Source organism: Salmo salar, chromosome 04, assembly GCF_965601325.2.
Source record: "Salmo salar chromosome 04, fSalSal1, whole genome shotgun sequence".
Taxonomy (NCBI): Eukaryota; Metazoa; Chordata; class Actinopteri; order Salmoniformes; family Salmonidae; genus Salmo; species Salmo salar.
In genome coordinates this window covers 80,727,559-80,744,036 of record NC_138294.1, presented here as the reverse complement: position 1 = coordinate 80,744,036, position 16,478 = coordinate 80,727,559, and the positions used below count along the sequence as shown (strand labels likewise).

The 16,478-nt window shown below is 45.9% G+C and overlaps 1 protein-coding gene across 3 annotated transcripts in view; it reads right to left on the bottom strand.

The window, feature by feature from the left end:
* LOC100195364 (dihydropyrimidinase like 3) overlaps positions 1-15,592 on the bottom strand; it is a 50,279-nt gene extending 34,687 nt beyond the window's left edge. For 2 of the 3 annotated variants that reach the window (XM_014197984.3, XM_082973757.1), the window contains exon 1: positions 15,414-15,592. In XM_014197984.3, the coding sequence (XP_014053459.1) occupies positions 15,414-15,461 (48 nt within the window). In that variant the 5' untranslated portion in view covers positions 15,462-15,592. 3 annotated transcript variants of the gene reach the window in all.
* Positions 15,593-16,478: the final 886 nt, after the last annotated feature.

Sequence of the window (16,478 nt, the reverse complement as noted above, 5' to 3'; positions counted from 1 at the left end):
GACATGGAGTGACCTCAACCAAAGGCAAATGGCTCTTTTACCTTTTACTGTATGAATAATATATGTATGGTAGGTACCCATTATCACGCAGTGTAAAATGCCTAGGTTCAGTTCACTGCCCTGTAAGGTAAACAGAATGGGAGCGTTCCGTAGTTTCCCATCAGCACATGGTGTGGTGTAATTAGTGATTTACTGTCTTGGCTGTGGAGCCCGGCTGGCGCATTGTCTGTACGAACCCCACCCCTCTCTACTGGTTTAAATGAAGTATATACGTAGCCTTAGCGATGCATCCCTGGCATCTGCTCACACAACAAACACTGGCTAGTCTTCTAGGCAGTGTGGGATGGGGGTGGGATGGATGGATGGATGGATGGATGGAGGGAGGGAGGGAGGGAGGGAGGGAGGGAGGGAGGGAGGGAGGGAGGGAGGGAGGAGGGAGGGAGGGAGGGAGGGAGGGAGGGAGGAGGGAGGGAGGGAGTCTGATGCTGATTAAGCAGAGAGACAGAGAAAGAACCAACAGTCTTCTCTTCTGAGCCATGCAGGCGACCCCACCCTGCCTGGAGCTGCCAGCACACTGTGTAAAGCACAGAGGCAGGCAGAGAGAGAGAGAGAGAGTGCAAGAGAGAGAGAGAGAGCGCAAGAGAGAGAGAGAGAGACAGAGAGAGACAGAGAGAGAGAGAGAGACAGAGAGATAGAGAGAGAGAGGGAGAGAGAGAGTGTGAGAGAGAGAAAGAGTGCAAGAGAGAGAGAGATAGAGAGAGAGCAAGAGAGAGTGTGACCTGTTGCCACAAGAAAAGGTCAACCAGTGAAGAACAGACACCATTGTAAATACAACCCATATTTATGCTTATTTATTTCCCCTTTTGTACTTTAACCATTTGTACATCGTTACAACACTGTATACATAAATAATCTGACATTTGTAATGTCTTTATTCTTTTGGAACTTCTGTGAGTGTAATGTTTAATATACATTTTTATTGTTTATTTCAGTTTTGTATATTATCTACTTCACTTGCTTTGGCAATGTTAACATATGTTTCCCATGCCAATAAGGCCTCTTGAATTGAATTGAGAGAGAGAAAGAAAGAGAGAGAGAGAGGGAGCGAGAGAGGGAGAGAGAAAGAGAGAGAGAGAGAGCGAGAGAGAGAGAGAAAGAGAGAGAGAGAGGGAGTGAGAGAGGGAGCGAGAGAGAGAGAGAGAGAGAGAAAGAGAGAGAGAGGGAGCGAGAGAGAGAGAGCGAGAGAGGGAGCGAGAGAGGGAGGGAGAGAGAGAGAGGGAGCGAGAGAGAGAGAGAAAGAGAGAGAGGGAGCGAGAGAGGGAGCGAGAGAGGGAGAGAGAGAGGGAGCGAGAGAGGGAGCGAGAGCACATACTGTACATGTTGATTTACAGAATGGCCTCTATCATCTACACACTACACAGTCCCCTAATCCATACCCTTCCACTACCTTCAAGGGATATCTGGTTTTATATCTGAATATGTTTCAAATTGATAGTATGTCCGCAGATGGTATTGCATAAGAATATTCTCAATTTTAGTGTGGCTACCTAAGGGAAGAGCGTACTTAACACCAGCCCTAAGAGCACGGGGAAGTCTATTATCTTCCTACAATGATCCCTATATGGTCGAGGCCCAGGTCCCTGGGCTATACTCTGCTGCAGTAAAGACATGCTTACTGCAGTGTGTGTGCCTGAACCCCCACTCCAATCTATCAGTGTCTTCCCTCAAGCCTCAATCCTGTCTAGGTTTGCAAAGCTACCAGTAATTTACCAGTTACCGGAATCTTCAGTAATTTTTGTAATTAACAGAAAATATTTGGCAATCTATCCTAACTTTGGTCATTTATAATTTAATAACTTTAAAAAAAATGGATTCATACAGTGCATTTGTAAAGTATTCAGACCCCTTCCCTTTTTCCACATTTTGTTACGTTACAGGCTTATTCTAAAATAGTTTTTCATCATACATCTACACACAATACCCCATAATGACAGAGCAAAAACTGGTTTTTAGAAATGTTTTCAAATGTATAAAACATTTTAAACAGAAATTGCTTATTTACATAAGTATTCAGACCCTTCACTATGAGATTTGAAATTGAGCTCAGGTGCATCCTGTTTCCATTGATCATCCTTGAGATGTTTCTACAACTTGATTGGTCTACCTGTGGTAAATTCAATTGATTGGACATGATTTGGAAAGGCACACACCTGTCTATATAAGGTCCCACAGTTGACAGTGCATGTCAGAGCAAAAACCGAGCCCTGAAGTCGAAGGAATTGTCTGTAGAGCTCCGAGAAAGGATTGTATCGAGGCACAGATCTTGGGAAGGGTACCAAAAGAATTATGCAGCATTGAAGGTCCCCAAGAACACAGGGGCCACCATCATTATTAAATGGAAGAAGTTTGGAACCACTAAGACTCTTCCTAGAGCTGGCCGCCAGGCCAAACTGAGCAATCAGAAAAGAGCCTTCGTCAGGGATGCGACCAAGAACCCAGTGGTCACTCTGACAGAGCTCCAGAGTTTCTCTGTGGAGATGGGAGAATCTTCCAGAAGGACAACCATCTCTGCAGCACTCCACCAATCAGGACTATATACTAGAGTGGCCAGATGGAAGCCACTTCTCAGTAAAAGGCACATGACAGCCCGCTTGGAGTTTGCCAAAAGGCACCTAAAGGACTCTCAGACCATGAGAAACAAGATTCTCTGGTCTGATGAAACCAAGATTGAACTCTTTGGCCTGAATGCCAAACGTCACGTCTGGAGGAAACCAGGCACCGCTCATCTCCTGGCCAATACCATCCCTATGATAAAGCATTGTGGTGGCAGCATCATGCTGTGGGGATGTTTTACAGTGGCAGGGACTGGGAGACTAGTCAGGATCAAGGGGAAAGATGAACGGAGCAAAGTACAGCGAGATCCTTAATGAAAACCTGCTCCAGAGCGCTCAGGACCTCAGAATGGGGCGAAGGTTCACCTTACAACAGGTCAACGACCCTAAGCACACAGCCAAGACAACGCAGTAGTGGCTTTGGGTCAAGTCTCTGAATGTCCTTCAGTGACCCAGCCAGAGCCCGGACTGGAACCTGATCAGACATCTCTGGAGAAACCTGAAAATAGCTGTGCAGCGATGCTCCCCATCCAACCTGACAGAGCTTGAGAGGATCTGCAGAGAAGAAAGGGAGAAACTCCCACAATAACGGTGTGCCAAGCTTGTAGCGTCATACCCAAGAAGACTCGAGGCTGTAATCACTGCCAAAGGAGCTTCAACAAAGTACTGAGTAAAGGGTCTGAATACTTATGTAAAAGTGATATTTCATTTTTTTTTCTTTGAAATTTGCAAAAAAAATCTAAAAACCTGTTTTTGCTTTTTCATTATGGGGTATTGTGTGTAGATTGATGATTAAAAATACAGTTGAATCCATTTTAAAATAAGGATGTAATGTAACAAAATGTGGAAAAAGTGAAGGGGTCTGAATACTTTCCGAATACACTGTATTCTATATTATAGTATTATTATTTTGGTATATCTGTGTCCATATTGTCCATGAGTTTTAGTAGATAGAACATATGGTGTATGAGTTTTAGTATATAGAACATATGATGTATGAGTTTTAGGAGATAGAACATATGGTTCATGAGTTTTAGTATATAGAACATATGGTGTATGATTTTTAGGAGATAGAACATATGGTTCATGAGTTTTAGTATATAGAACATATGGTGTATGATTTTTAGGAGATAGAACATATGGTTCATGAGTTTTAGTAGATAGAACATATGGTTCATGAGTTTTAGTAGATAGAACATATGGTTCATGAGTTTTAGTAGATAGACCATATGGTTCATGAGTTTCTAGTAGATAGAACATATGGTTCATGAGTTTCTAGTAGATAGAACATATGGTTCATGAGTTTCTAGTAGATAGACCATATGGTTCATGAGTTTTAGTAGATAGACCATATGGTTCATGAGTTTTAGTAGATAGAACATATGGTTCATGAGTTTTAGTAGATAGACCATATGGTTCATGAGTTTTAGTACATAGAACATATGGTTCATGAGTTTTAGTAGATAGAACATATGGTTCATGAGTTTTAGTAGATTGAACATATGGTTTATGAGTTTTAGTAGATTGAACATATGGTTCATGAGTTTTAGTAGATAGAACATATGGTTCATGAGCGGAACCGGAGTGCCAAGTCTAGGACAAAAAGGCTTCTCAACAGTTTTTACCCCCAAGCCATAAGACTCCTGAACAGGTAATCAAATGGCTACCCAGACTATTTGCATTGTTTTAAATTACTGTAACTCTGCAACTCGTCCAACTATTGACTTTGTTCACAACTGCCACCAGTTTGATGCCAAAACATTGACAACAAATACATATTGACATAGTAAAATAAATGAACATAAATAACATAAATAATAATGCTGAAACCCTCATATTAAACATCAATGGTATTAACTAAGTCGATAATTTAATTTAGGATCATGTTTAACCGATTTGCCATTCTATTTAGAATTTTTAAACCATCTTAATTATTTCCTATATTTTACATGTGATAATGCCACACGTGATAGGGCCAGAGATAATTACAGAGCCGTGTGATAATCTAAAGTTCCCAAAAAGGGCCACTAGATGTCTTGTGATAGATTACATCAAATCCTTGAAAGATACCAACATTCTGATAGTTTACTGGTAAACTTAGAAAGTTTCCAGTAATATACCCTCCCTTTACAACCCTAGGCCTGTCATCACCAATCACACGCAGGATCAATATTGTTGGCTGTAATCAATCACACCCAGGATCAGGACTGTCGACTGTCATCATATCTGATTAACTTCCTCGTACTCTACTGCTTTACTAACACTAGCAGACACTGCACACATTCCAAAATATTATACAGATATATTACTTTATTACTTCTCAATAATACCTCACATTCAAGATCCTGCTGTAATCATACCCAAGTGTTTTTTTTGTATTGGACGCTGTAGCAAACCTCTGTTTCACATACAGATGTAGGATCTTAATATGGGCCAGTTTGCTACAGCAGGAAAATAATCCTACAGCATTACTAGCAATTCTAATGTGGATTCTAATTCATCTGAAATTTCCAAAAATGGCAAATACAAATTTAAGAAGCCTTTTTAAACCTCAAATACAGTACAAGTTTAAAATGTCCTGAATTGCAGGAAAGTTCTCCTGCAACAGGGTGATCAAATTAAGTTCCTACATCTGTACACTTAGGTCAGCCCTGGCCACTCACAGCAATAGGCGCCAAGCAATATGCATCATGTCAGATTTAACCAGCTAGGCTTCTGCCCACAATCTAAATTTGTCCGTGAATTAAAACAGCAGAATAAATTCCTCGATAAATGAAAATGAAAGAAAGCAAGAGTTGTGATTTTGTGACTATTCAGAGGAGTTTGACTGAATGCACTGTTATATCATAGAGCAGTGGTCTCCGCTTAGTAAACAATGGTATATCCAAAGTAATCCAGTGATTTCACTGGGCTCAGTAAGGAAAGCCGACTCTCAGATGCATACATCTGGAGAAACCCTGCTAAAAAGAATGGGGGAAGAGAAAGACAGAGTCCTCCATGTTTTTGTTACAACGTAAATATGACAGAACTTAAAAGAGTAAAATGATACGGCAATCTGCAGTTTGAATTCTGTTGCAACACACGCATGCATGGACACACAAATCAAAAATGTGACTTTGGCTTAGCATTCCCCAAATGTTCTGTGGTTAAATGCTTTGACAGAATCCAGTAGTTGCAGTAGTGTTGATATGAGACCAGCCACAATTCTTGAGGTGTGACTGCACACCATTGGTCAATTCTGGTGGATTTGCAGATGGGTCATGACATGGATTGTAAAATATTGTTCACGGTTTAACACAATCATAAACAAGTCAAACCGTCCCATCGGTGCAACCACAAGACATGCAGAGCTTGAGGATAGGGATGGAACCATCTGAAATGAATAACCTTTAAATATATGTTCTTACTGTATCATTAAAGTACTACTAAAATCCCATTCCATGAAAAAAATGGTCATGGAAACCCCACAGAGAGAAAACTATAGCCATACCATTTGTAAGGACATTTCTGGCATAACAATGTCTTCCTCACTGACTCTTTGTCCAATAACATTTTATTTCAATTCAAATGCTAACGTACAGTAGTAGTGTACTGCGCGTCTTTTCAAATGTCTCCTTTTACCTTCCACAGTAACTGAGATGAGTGTGTGCTGTGAGCTTGGTTTAGTGCTGCTGTCCACTTTGGTCGACATCAAATCCTCGCCCTGATCACTTATGCTGTCACGACTTCCGCCGAAGTCGGTCCCTCTCCTTGTTCGGGCGGCGTTCGGCGGTCGACGTTACCGGTCTTCTAACCATTGCCGATCCACTTTTAATTTTCCTTTTGTTTTGTTTTAGTTTTACACACCTGGTTTAAATTCCCCAATTACATGTTCATTATTTAACCCTCTGTTTTCCCCATGGTTTTTGTGCGTGTTTGTTCGTTGTTAAGTGGTTGAGATTTCTGTGAGCTGGTGTGTTTCCCTGCGTGGAATGATTTTGTTGTTTTATTCGAGTAAAGGAAGTTTTTTACTCAGTTCTGTGTCCTGCGCCTGACTCCGTCCTACCCGCTGCACACTGACACTTGACAGAAACACGCACCAAAATATGGAGTCAGCAGGTGCACCCAGTCCTCCGTTACCAGTGGAGGAGCGCGTCCAGCAGCACGCGATGACGCTCCAAAATCTTGGCACGGCCATGGATCGCGTGCTGCACACCATGGAGTGATGGGAGAGAGGGGGTTTTCCCACACCCCCATCAACTTCACCCCAACCCACACCGCTGTCCACCCCTCCGTCACCTAAACGCAGTGGGATTCGGCTCTCGCTCCCGAGGGCATATGATGGGACGGCTGCCGGGTGCCAGGGGTTCCTGCTCCAGTTGGAGCTCTACCTGGTGACCGTCCACCCGGCTCCCTCGGGACACGACAGCGTGTCCGCACTCATCTCCTGTTTGTCGGGGAAAGCGCTTGAGTGGGCCAACGCCATTTGGGGAGGAGTAGACGCAGCGTTGGTCCGCTATGAGGATTTCACCCGCCACTTCCGGGCGGTCTTCCATCATCCACCTGAGGGGAGAGCGGCGGGGGAACGCTTGTTCCATCTCAGACAGGGGATCAGGAGCGCACAGGACTTCGCACTGGACTTCAGGACCCTGGCTGCCAGCGCGGGATGGAATGAGAGGGCCCTGATCGACCATTACTGATGCAGTCTGCATGAGGACGTTCGTCGGGAGCTGGCTTGCAGGGACAGCACCCTTAACCTCGACCAGCTGGTAGATTTATCCATCCGGCTGGATAACCTGTTGGCCACCCGCGGACGTCCAGATCAGGGCTCGTACATTCCATCCCCCAGCACCTCCGATCCTACACCTATGGAGCTCGGAGGTGCTGCTATGAGGGTGACCGGAGGGGGGGCCACTTCCTGCACCACATGTGGCCGCAGAGGGCACACTGCTGGTCGGTGCTGGGGAGGTTCCCCAGGGAGTCGAGGCAGCAGGCAGGGCACTAGTGGATCATCCCAGGTGAGTGGGCACCCGACTCACCCAGAGCTCCCTGTTGCGCACATGTGTGTGTATAGAATTTCCTGAGTTTTCCCCGCATAAGGCGCTAGTAGATTCAGGCGCAGCTGGGAACTTTTTTGACCGTTCATTTGCACTTAGATTAGGGATCCCTATTGTTCCTGTTGATGTGCCCTTCCCTGTACATGCCTTAGATAGTCGTCCTTTAGGGTCGGGGCTGATTAGGGAGACCACTGCTCCACTATGTATGATAACGCAGGAGGGTCATGAGGAGAGAATTAGTCTCTTCCTGATTGATTCTCCTGTGTCCCCTTGGTGTTGGGTCTTCCCTGGTTGGCCTATCATGACCCCACTATTTCGTGGCAACAGAGGGCTCTCAAGGGATGGTCACGTAAGTGCTTAGGGAGGTGTGTAGGTGTTTCCATCGGTGCTACTACGGTGGAGAGTCCAGACCAGGTCTCCACCGTGCACATCCCCTCTGAATATGCCGATTTGGCTCTTGCCTTCTGTAAGAAGAAGGCGACTCAACTACCACCCCATCAACGGGGGGATTGTGCGATAAATCTCCTGGTAGACGCAGCACTCCCCAGGAGTCACGTGTATCCTCTGTCACAGGAGGAGACGGCGACTATGGAAACATATGTCTCCAAATCTCTGGGGCAGGGATACATTCGGCCTTCCACTTCACCTGCCTCCTCAAGTTTATTTTTTGTGAAGAAGAAGGACGGTGGTTTACGCCCGTGTATTGACTATCGAGGGATCAATCAGATCATGGTGAGGTACAGTTACCCGCTGCCTCTCATAGCCAGTGCGATCGAGTCAATACACGGGGCGCGCTTCTTCACTAAACTGGATCTCAGGAGCGCGTACAATCTGGTGCGTATCCGGGAGGGGGATGAGTGGAAGACGGCATTTAGTACCACCTTTGGGCACTATGAATACCTCGTCATGCCGTACGGGTTGATGAATGCTCCATCAGTCTTCCAATCCTTTGTAGACAAGATTTTCCGGGACCTGCTCGGGCAGGGTGTAGTGGTGTATATCGACGACATTCTGATATACTCCGCTACACGCGCCGAGCATGTGTCCCTGGTGCGCAGGGTGCTTGACTGTTGGAGCATGACCTGTATGTCAAGGCTGAGAAATGTCTGTTCTTCCAACAGTCCATCTCCTTCCTAGGGTACCGCATTTCCATTTCAGGGGTGGAGATAGAGAGTGACCGCATTTCAGCCGTGTGTAATTGGCCGACTCCCACCACGGTAAAGGAAGTGCAGCGGTTTCTAGGGTTTGCCAACTACTACCGGAGGTTTATCAGGTAGCGGCTCCCATTACCTCACTGCTGAAGGGGGGACCGGTGCGGCTGCGGTGGTCGGCTGAGGCGGACAGGGCCTTTGGTCACCTGAAGGCTTTGTTCACCTCAGCTCCCATGCTGGCTCATCCGGATCCCTCTTTGGCGTTCATAGTGGAGGTGGATGCGTCCGAGGCTGGGATAGGTGCTGTGCTCTCTCAGCGCTCAGGTACGCCACCCAAACTCCGCCCCCTGCGCTTTCTTTTCGAAGAAGCTCAGCTCGGCGGAGCGTAACTATGATGTGGGGGACCGGGAGCTACTGGCTGTCGTAAAGGCTCTGAAAGCGTGGAGGCATTGGCTTGAGGGGGCTAAACACCCTTTCCTCATCTGGACTGACCACCGCAATCTGGAGTACATCCGGGCGGCGAGGAGACAAAACCCTCGCCAGGCAAGGTGGGCCATGTTTTTCACCCGTTTTGTTTTCACCCTATCCTACAGACCAGGTTCCCAGAACGCGGAGGCAGACGCACTGTCCCGGATGTATGACACAGAGGAGTGGACCACGGAGCCCACTCCCATACTTCCAGCTTCTTGCCTGGTGGCACCGGTGGTGTGGGAGCTGGACGTTGACATCGAGCAGGCGTTACGTACAGAGCACACTCCCACACAGTGTCCTGCTGGGCGACTGTACATTCCATCTGCTGTCCGCGACAGTTTGCTCTATTGGGTCCACACGTCCCCCTCCTCTGGTCACCCTGGCATCGGTAGGACGGTGCGCTGTCTTAGTGGGAAGTACTGGCGGCCCACTTTAGCTAAGGACGTGAGGGTTTATGTTTCCTCCTGCTCGGTGTGCGCCCAGTGCAAGGCACCTAAATACCTGCCCAGAGGGAAATTACAACCCCTACCCGTTCCACAACGGCCGTGGTCACACTTATCGGTGGATTTCGTGACGGATCTCCCTCTGTCACAGGGAAATACCACGATCCTGGTCATTGTGGATCGGTTTTCCAAGTCCTGCCGTCTCCTTCCTTTGCCCGGTCTCCCTACGGCTCTACAGACTGCGGAGGCCCTGTTCACCCACGTCTTTCCGGCACTACGGGGTGCCAGAGGATATTGTTTCTGATCGGGGTCCCCAGTTCACGTCTAGGGTCTGGAGGGCGTTTATGGAACGTCTGGGGGTCTCGGTCAACCTCACATCAGGTTTTTACCCCGAGAGTAACGGGCAGGTGGAGAGAGTGAACCAGGATGTGGATAGGTTTCTGCGGTCCTATTGCCAGGACCGGCCGGGTAAGTGGGCGGCGTTCATCCCCTGGGCAGAGATGGCCCAAAACTCCCTCCGCCACTCCTCCACTAACCTATCTCCTTTTCAGTGTGTACTGGGTTATCAGCCGGTCCTGGCACCGTGGCATCAGAGCCAGATCGAGGCACCTGCGGTGGATGAATGGTTTCGGCGCTTGGAGGAGACCTGGGACGCGGCCCATGTGCACCTGCAACGGGCCATCAGGCGGCAGAAGGCGAGCACCGACCACCACCGCAGTGAGGCCCCGGTGTATGCACCGGGGGACCAGGTCTGGCTCTCGACCCAAAACATGCCTCTTCGCCTGCCCTGCCGGAAGCTGGGTCAGCGGTTTATGTGGCCATTTAAAGTCCTGAGGAGACTGAACGAGGTTTGTTATAGGTTACAGCTCCCCCCTGATTACCGTATTAACCCCTCGTTCCATGTGTCTCTCCTCAGGCCAGTGGTGGCTGGTCCGCTCCAGAAGTCTGAGGTGCGGGAGGTTCCTCCGCCCCCTCTGGACATCCTGGACCCGTCGTAACTGCAGGAATTTCACCGTCTTCACCCGGGTCCTGCACCTCGTCCTCCGGGTCGTCCCCGAGGCCGGTGTCGGCGCACTGCTGGAGCCACGCATCAAGGGGGGGGGGTACTGTCACGACTTCCGCCGAAGTCGGTCCCTCTCCTTGTTCGGGCGGCGTTCGGTGGTCGACGTCACCGGTCTTCTAGCCATTGCCGATCCACTTTTCATTTTCCTTTTGTTTTGTCTTTGTTTTACACACCTGGTTTCAATTCCCCAATTACATGTTCATTATTTAACCCTCTGTTTTCCCCATGGTTTTTGTGCGTGTTTGTTCATTGTTAAGTGGTTGAGATTTCTGTGAGCTGGTGTGTTTCCCTGCGTGGAATGATTTTGTTGTTTTTTTCGAGTAAAGGCAGTTTTTTACTCAGTTCTGTGTCCTGCGCCTGACTCCGTCCTACCCGCTGCACACTGACACTTGACATATGCTGACCTTGACTAAGTAATGTGCTATAAAGCCTACCCCCGCATGTCAATCAATCAGGCTGAAGCCAGTTACAGTAAAACAGAACAAAAAGAGCTTAATGGGTAGTTTATATGGTCGCGTCCCAAATCACACCCGATAACCTATACAGTATACACTCTTAGGAAGAAAACAAAAAGTGCTATCTAGCACCTAAAAGAGTTCTTCGGCTGACCCATAGGATAACCCTTTTAAGAACCCTTTTTGGTTCCAGGTGGATCCCTTTTGAGTTCCATGTAGAACCCTTTCCACAGAGGGTTCTTCATGGAACCCAAAAGGGTTTTACCTGGAACCAAAAAGGGTTCTTCCTGGAACCAAAAAGGGTTCTCCTATGGGGACAGGTGGAGGAACCCGTTTGGAGAAAATTAAAAGTATCAATACTTTTAACCAGGGCCCATGTTACTAAATAGGGAATAGTGTGTGATTTGGGACACTGACTCTATGTAGAGCCCTTCCACAGCACTGGCGTGGCACACAGACTGATACTGGGGGGTGGGGAGATTTGTTGTTGCCATGTTACAGATCACAGGATTTGGTTTATAGTTTTAAGCTTATACAAAATGAAACACTTTAAGGGTTAAGAGTTTGAGACATGCTTGCGATAAAATCTCCTCACAAGGTCAGAAAGGCCTACAGTAACAGTGATTTTCTGCAATTTGACATTGGAAATAACAAAATAAGTCCTTGTGTTACAAGATTTGACTGTCGATCGAACTTAAAAAATTAATACAACTAGAGATCTTCCCACCAGAAACTCTCTCTTTCACCATTATAAAAGCCAGAAAAGACTAAAGATGGTCTAAAGAAAGTACTGCATGCTGTATTGTGAAGGTTTGTGAAGGTTCTTTTCCCACACAGAGCAAATTGATAAGAGCACACATTACAGTAACAGAAGCATTTGCAACAGGAAGTTCTTAAGGACATCTGTAGAGAGTTTGACTGGGAACAGGGCCTCTGTGTGTTGTTGCTAACAGAGAAAACATAGCAGCTAAAACACACCGAGCCAAGATGATATTCCAGAGGAGTCTATTAACTGTGAGACCCTTATGTGTGAGGCGGGCGGGCGGGCGGGCAGGCTGAGACCAATGGAAGGGGAAAGTCATCCTGCTGCATGGGAGCCAGGGGCCTCTGCTGTTGCCTAGTGACAAAAATATTTACTATTCACTCAAAAGCACATTACATTTTTTTCTGTGGAAAAGTCAAAACAATAGGCTGTATCAATCTAAATAAGTTGCCTAGCCGCCACATCATAGAGTCCAGTCTCAAGCAGCGTGATCTTGTGATAGGCCAAAGCGGCACCGTTTCCAAGGCAGCCCAACACTCAAATCTGGTTTTGATTGGGCCTGACCGCAAACTCCATCCAGGGTGGTAAAATGGCCTCATGTCAGAGGCTAGAGGCAGGGAGACAAGGGTAACCGAGGTGGTATTTTCTACTTCTCAATAGTATGCTGGTCGCCATGGAGAGTGGATGGCAATAGCTTGGTGGTCACAGCAGGATGTTTTACAGTTAGGAAGGTCTGAAACGTAGTAAATAAAGTGGTGAATTGGGAGCATAAACAGTGTGCGGGCCTTCCTATTCTTTACAGGTATTATTTACTAGCCCAGCACCTAAGTTTTTAAGGAAGTGTGTATGACCACACACTTTGCTTGCAGTTAGGCCCACTTTGAAGACAGTGTAGGGGCGGTGAGGCCCTGTTTTGTGGCGCCATTGGGGGGAAAAGGCTTCTTTCCTGGGTAAAGCCTGTCAGTCATGCCCACATATGCAGGTTCCAGCTGGAGAGGAGGAACGATGACATGCACGGCACTACAGTAGGATACTGTGAGAACATGGAAAAAGCATAACCACACCTAGAAATCTGACATGGCCTTAATGCGCTCCTGCTCCGACAGACAGACATAAGGAAACAGCTGGAATATAGGGGGTAGAAATAAACTAGGAAAATCATTCCCAAATACATTTCTCAGATTGTCAGGCTATAGCCTACACACACAACAATGCTGGCTTAAAAATAACCCAATTTGGGTTATTTGGTAACCCAATATTGAACAGAACACACGCTGGGTTGTTTTGACCCAGTCAGTTGGGTTGTGTGAATAACCCAACAAATTGGGTTGTTGGGATTACCTAAACATGGGTTAATTTAACCATCAGTTGGGAGTTTTTACTCCCATTCTGCGATGACCTAGCAGTAGGGTATTTTTGAATGTAATCCTTAGGTTATTTTCAAGAGGCGTGGCTTATTAGGGGCATGGCTTTCAGCTAGATCTTATTGGCCACCCGTGAGAGTAAATGTAATTCTTGTTCATCACATTAAGTTCACATACTGCAAATTCTAATTTTCCTTCATTCTTCTATAATATTAAGATTATTTATTACATATTATAATAAGGTATACCACCTTATTGTATCCCAACATTGGGTTTTTAGGGAACTCGTACACTTCTGTGAGCCTCACTAAAGCTACTAAAGTGTCAATGTTCAACCTTAACATGTGATAACTATACAACACAATAGATTAACAGGAATGACATTTACTCTCATGGGTGGCTAAAAATATCTATCTTAAATTCACCCCTCCAGTCTTCTGATCTGTCCCACTGGATCATACAGTATCTCAATAACCCAGCATCAATAACCCAGCTGTTTTTAAAGAAAAACAACCCAACTAAGTGACCCAACGAAAAAAAATATTAAAAAATGGCTGCAACCCAGTTGAATCAACCAAACAACCCAGCATTTGTGTACATGCAATTACACTGTAATAAACGGTCTATTAACTTGTTTAAAGGATATTAGATTCTCCATTATGTCAAGTTGCACAGTAGGGTAGAGTGGGCCTACAAGAAGGCTGATATGTAGAATTGATGATGAAGCATAAAATAGTGCTCCTCAGGGCCATTACCCTGAAAGGTCCCTAGACTGAGCAGCAGGTGTATTCCCTGTACAGGCCAAACATGTTCAAAGCCTCCACAAAACATAAAATGTGTACACAAATATTTTCACACACAACTTTCCCTAAAACATTCTAGTGCGTCGCTGATATTCTATGAGAAGACCCTTGCGGGCCAGCCTGCCTCCACCCCCAATCCGTCAGTGATATCAGACGAGACAAAGGGCGTCTCTCCTGGAATATAACACCACGGTGAGCCGCAACAATGAACACGCAGCCATTTCAAACAGACCCTAGAGCTGTGCTGCAGCAGCAGAAGCAACTATCCCCGCCAACACGTTGCTTTTCCCGATTTTAACTCCAACTCCGTGAGGCAAAGCACCGCACCGGCGAATTCTATTACATTACGTTCTAGTAATGCTGAATTCGAAATGCTCTATTTTACGGACGGGCTATAACATCTCATCATACACATGGGCGTGGGAGATTTTTTCTCTCTCCCTGCATCACCAGTCCATCGCTCAGATAGCCTATATCTGGCCAAATACATTTTTCTTTAACAGAATGGGGGTGTCCAACAGGGGTTTATTATGATACATAATTCAACCACAGGATGTTGAATATAGAAAACGAATAGGCCATATATTTCCTCGATTCACACAGCTATAACTGATTTATTGCTTTGTATTCGTTTTTTTCTTATAATAGGAGGCTGACTTTCCATGTGTGGCCCTGTAGACTACAAAAACGAATCCAAAACGCGATAATGTTGTTTATTATTTATAAAAAGGATGTGCATTTCATCTACATCATTTCATCTATCTTTCCCCAAGCATTCAAGATGCCACAATATAAAGATGTCACATTCAAGATGCCAACATATAAAGTTATAACTACATTATAACAGCCCAGTGTGAAGACTATTTTATTTATTTATTATATATATCTTTCAAATGAGCCACATGCAATGCGCACGGGTATCATGCCATCCTCAACAAAGAAGATGCAAGTTACCTTTTAAGAAAACGCCTCGTTCTGTCTCTCCGACTGTCACTATGGTAGCCAATCATGCCACCTTCATTCTGCACTACTGTATTTGTTTCTATGTTCAATTGACTATCATAATGGAAAGGAACATATCCCACACTGATGACAAAGGCCTGTATGCATTAATGAATTGCTATTGGCACATTCTTGAATAGCGGTAACATAAAATAGGAATTAGCCAAGACAAAAGCAATGCACTGATTTTAGACAATCTGACATGCGAGTTTCAGGAGCCACTAAGGCAGATATTAATAATTCTACTTACTGTGATCTTTGGAATATTCTTTTTGCCTTGATAAGAATGCCCAGACATAATTGCGACTGGTCGAAAACTGATTCCACCTATGAACAAAGCTTTGAAATATTCCCCTCTGGGTGTTTCTGCGGCTACTGGCTGGATGGGAAAATTAGGGAATGGTCGCCTCCCTCTGTGCGATGTAAAGTGTTTCGATGTGAGCTGGAGCGTCTACTCTGATCCACCGACGGACTCCTCCCTCAATAGTCTCATTGGTAGGCTACAGCTGCAACGCTCAAATCCTCCCACAGGAGGACGCTCAACAGCAGGTGTCGGCGACTATGACAGTGTACTATACAGAATTGCACTGAAATAGAAACAGTGTAATGACTCTGCAACATTTGTTGTTTCTGACAGTTATACCTCGATAACACCGACAGCGTCATTGCATTTTGGTACACCAGAAGTACATTCATTTCCAATGTTTGCTATGTGGCATTGGGTTACAGAGCATTCTGGGTGGTGTATATTGGATTTATCAAACATATGCATAGACGGCTTGACAGAAATGGTAGCAGAAGGTGAATGTTGAACATTTATTGCACACATATCCAGATGATGCTGTGTAACATTTTGCTAATTCTTATTTACAATGACGGCCAAACCCTAACCAGGACGACACTGGGCCAATTGTGCGCTGCCCTATGGGACTCCCAATCATGGCCAGTTGTGATTCAAACCAGGGTCTGTAGTGATATCTCTAGCACTGAGATGCAGTGCCTTAGACCGCTGCGCCACTCGGGAGCACCATATTAGTTGGCTTCTTTGCAGCAGTCTTGTGTAGACTCACTGGTGTGTTCAACATGCTACGCATGCAGCATGCTACGCATGCCCAGCAGGCACAGGCCCTACACATCAATGCAAGAGGCATAGGCCCTACACATCATAAGAACAAGTGCAGCCGTGGATAGCCAATGGGCAGAGGAGTAGAAGGTAGGCTACCACGTGGTAGACAAGGCCTATATACTGTGGAGTGGACAAGAGGGCGTGGCCCTGACAGTTTTGGCTGCAGCTGCATTGTTTCCGAGGAGCTAG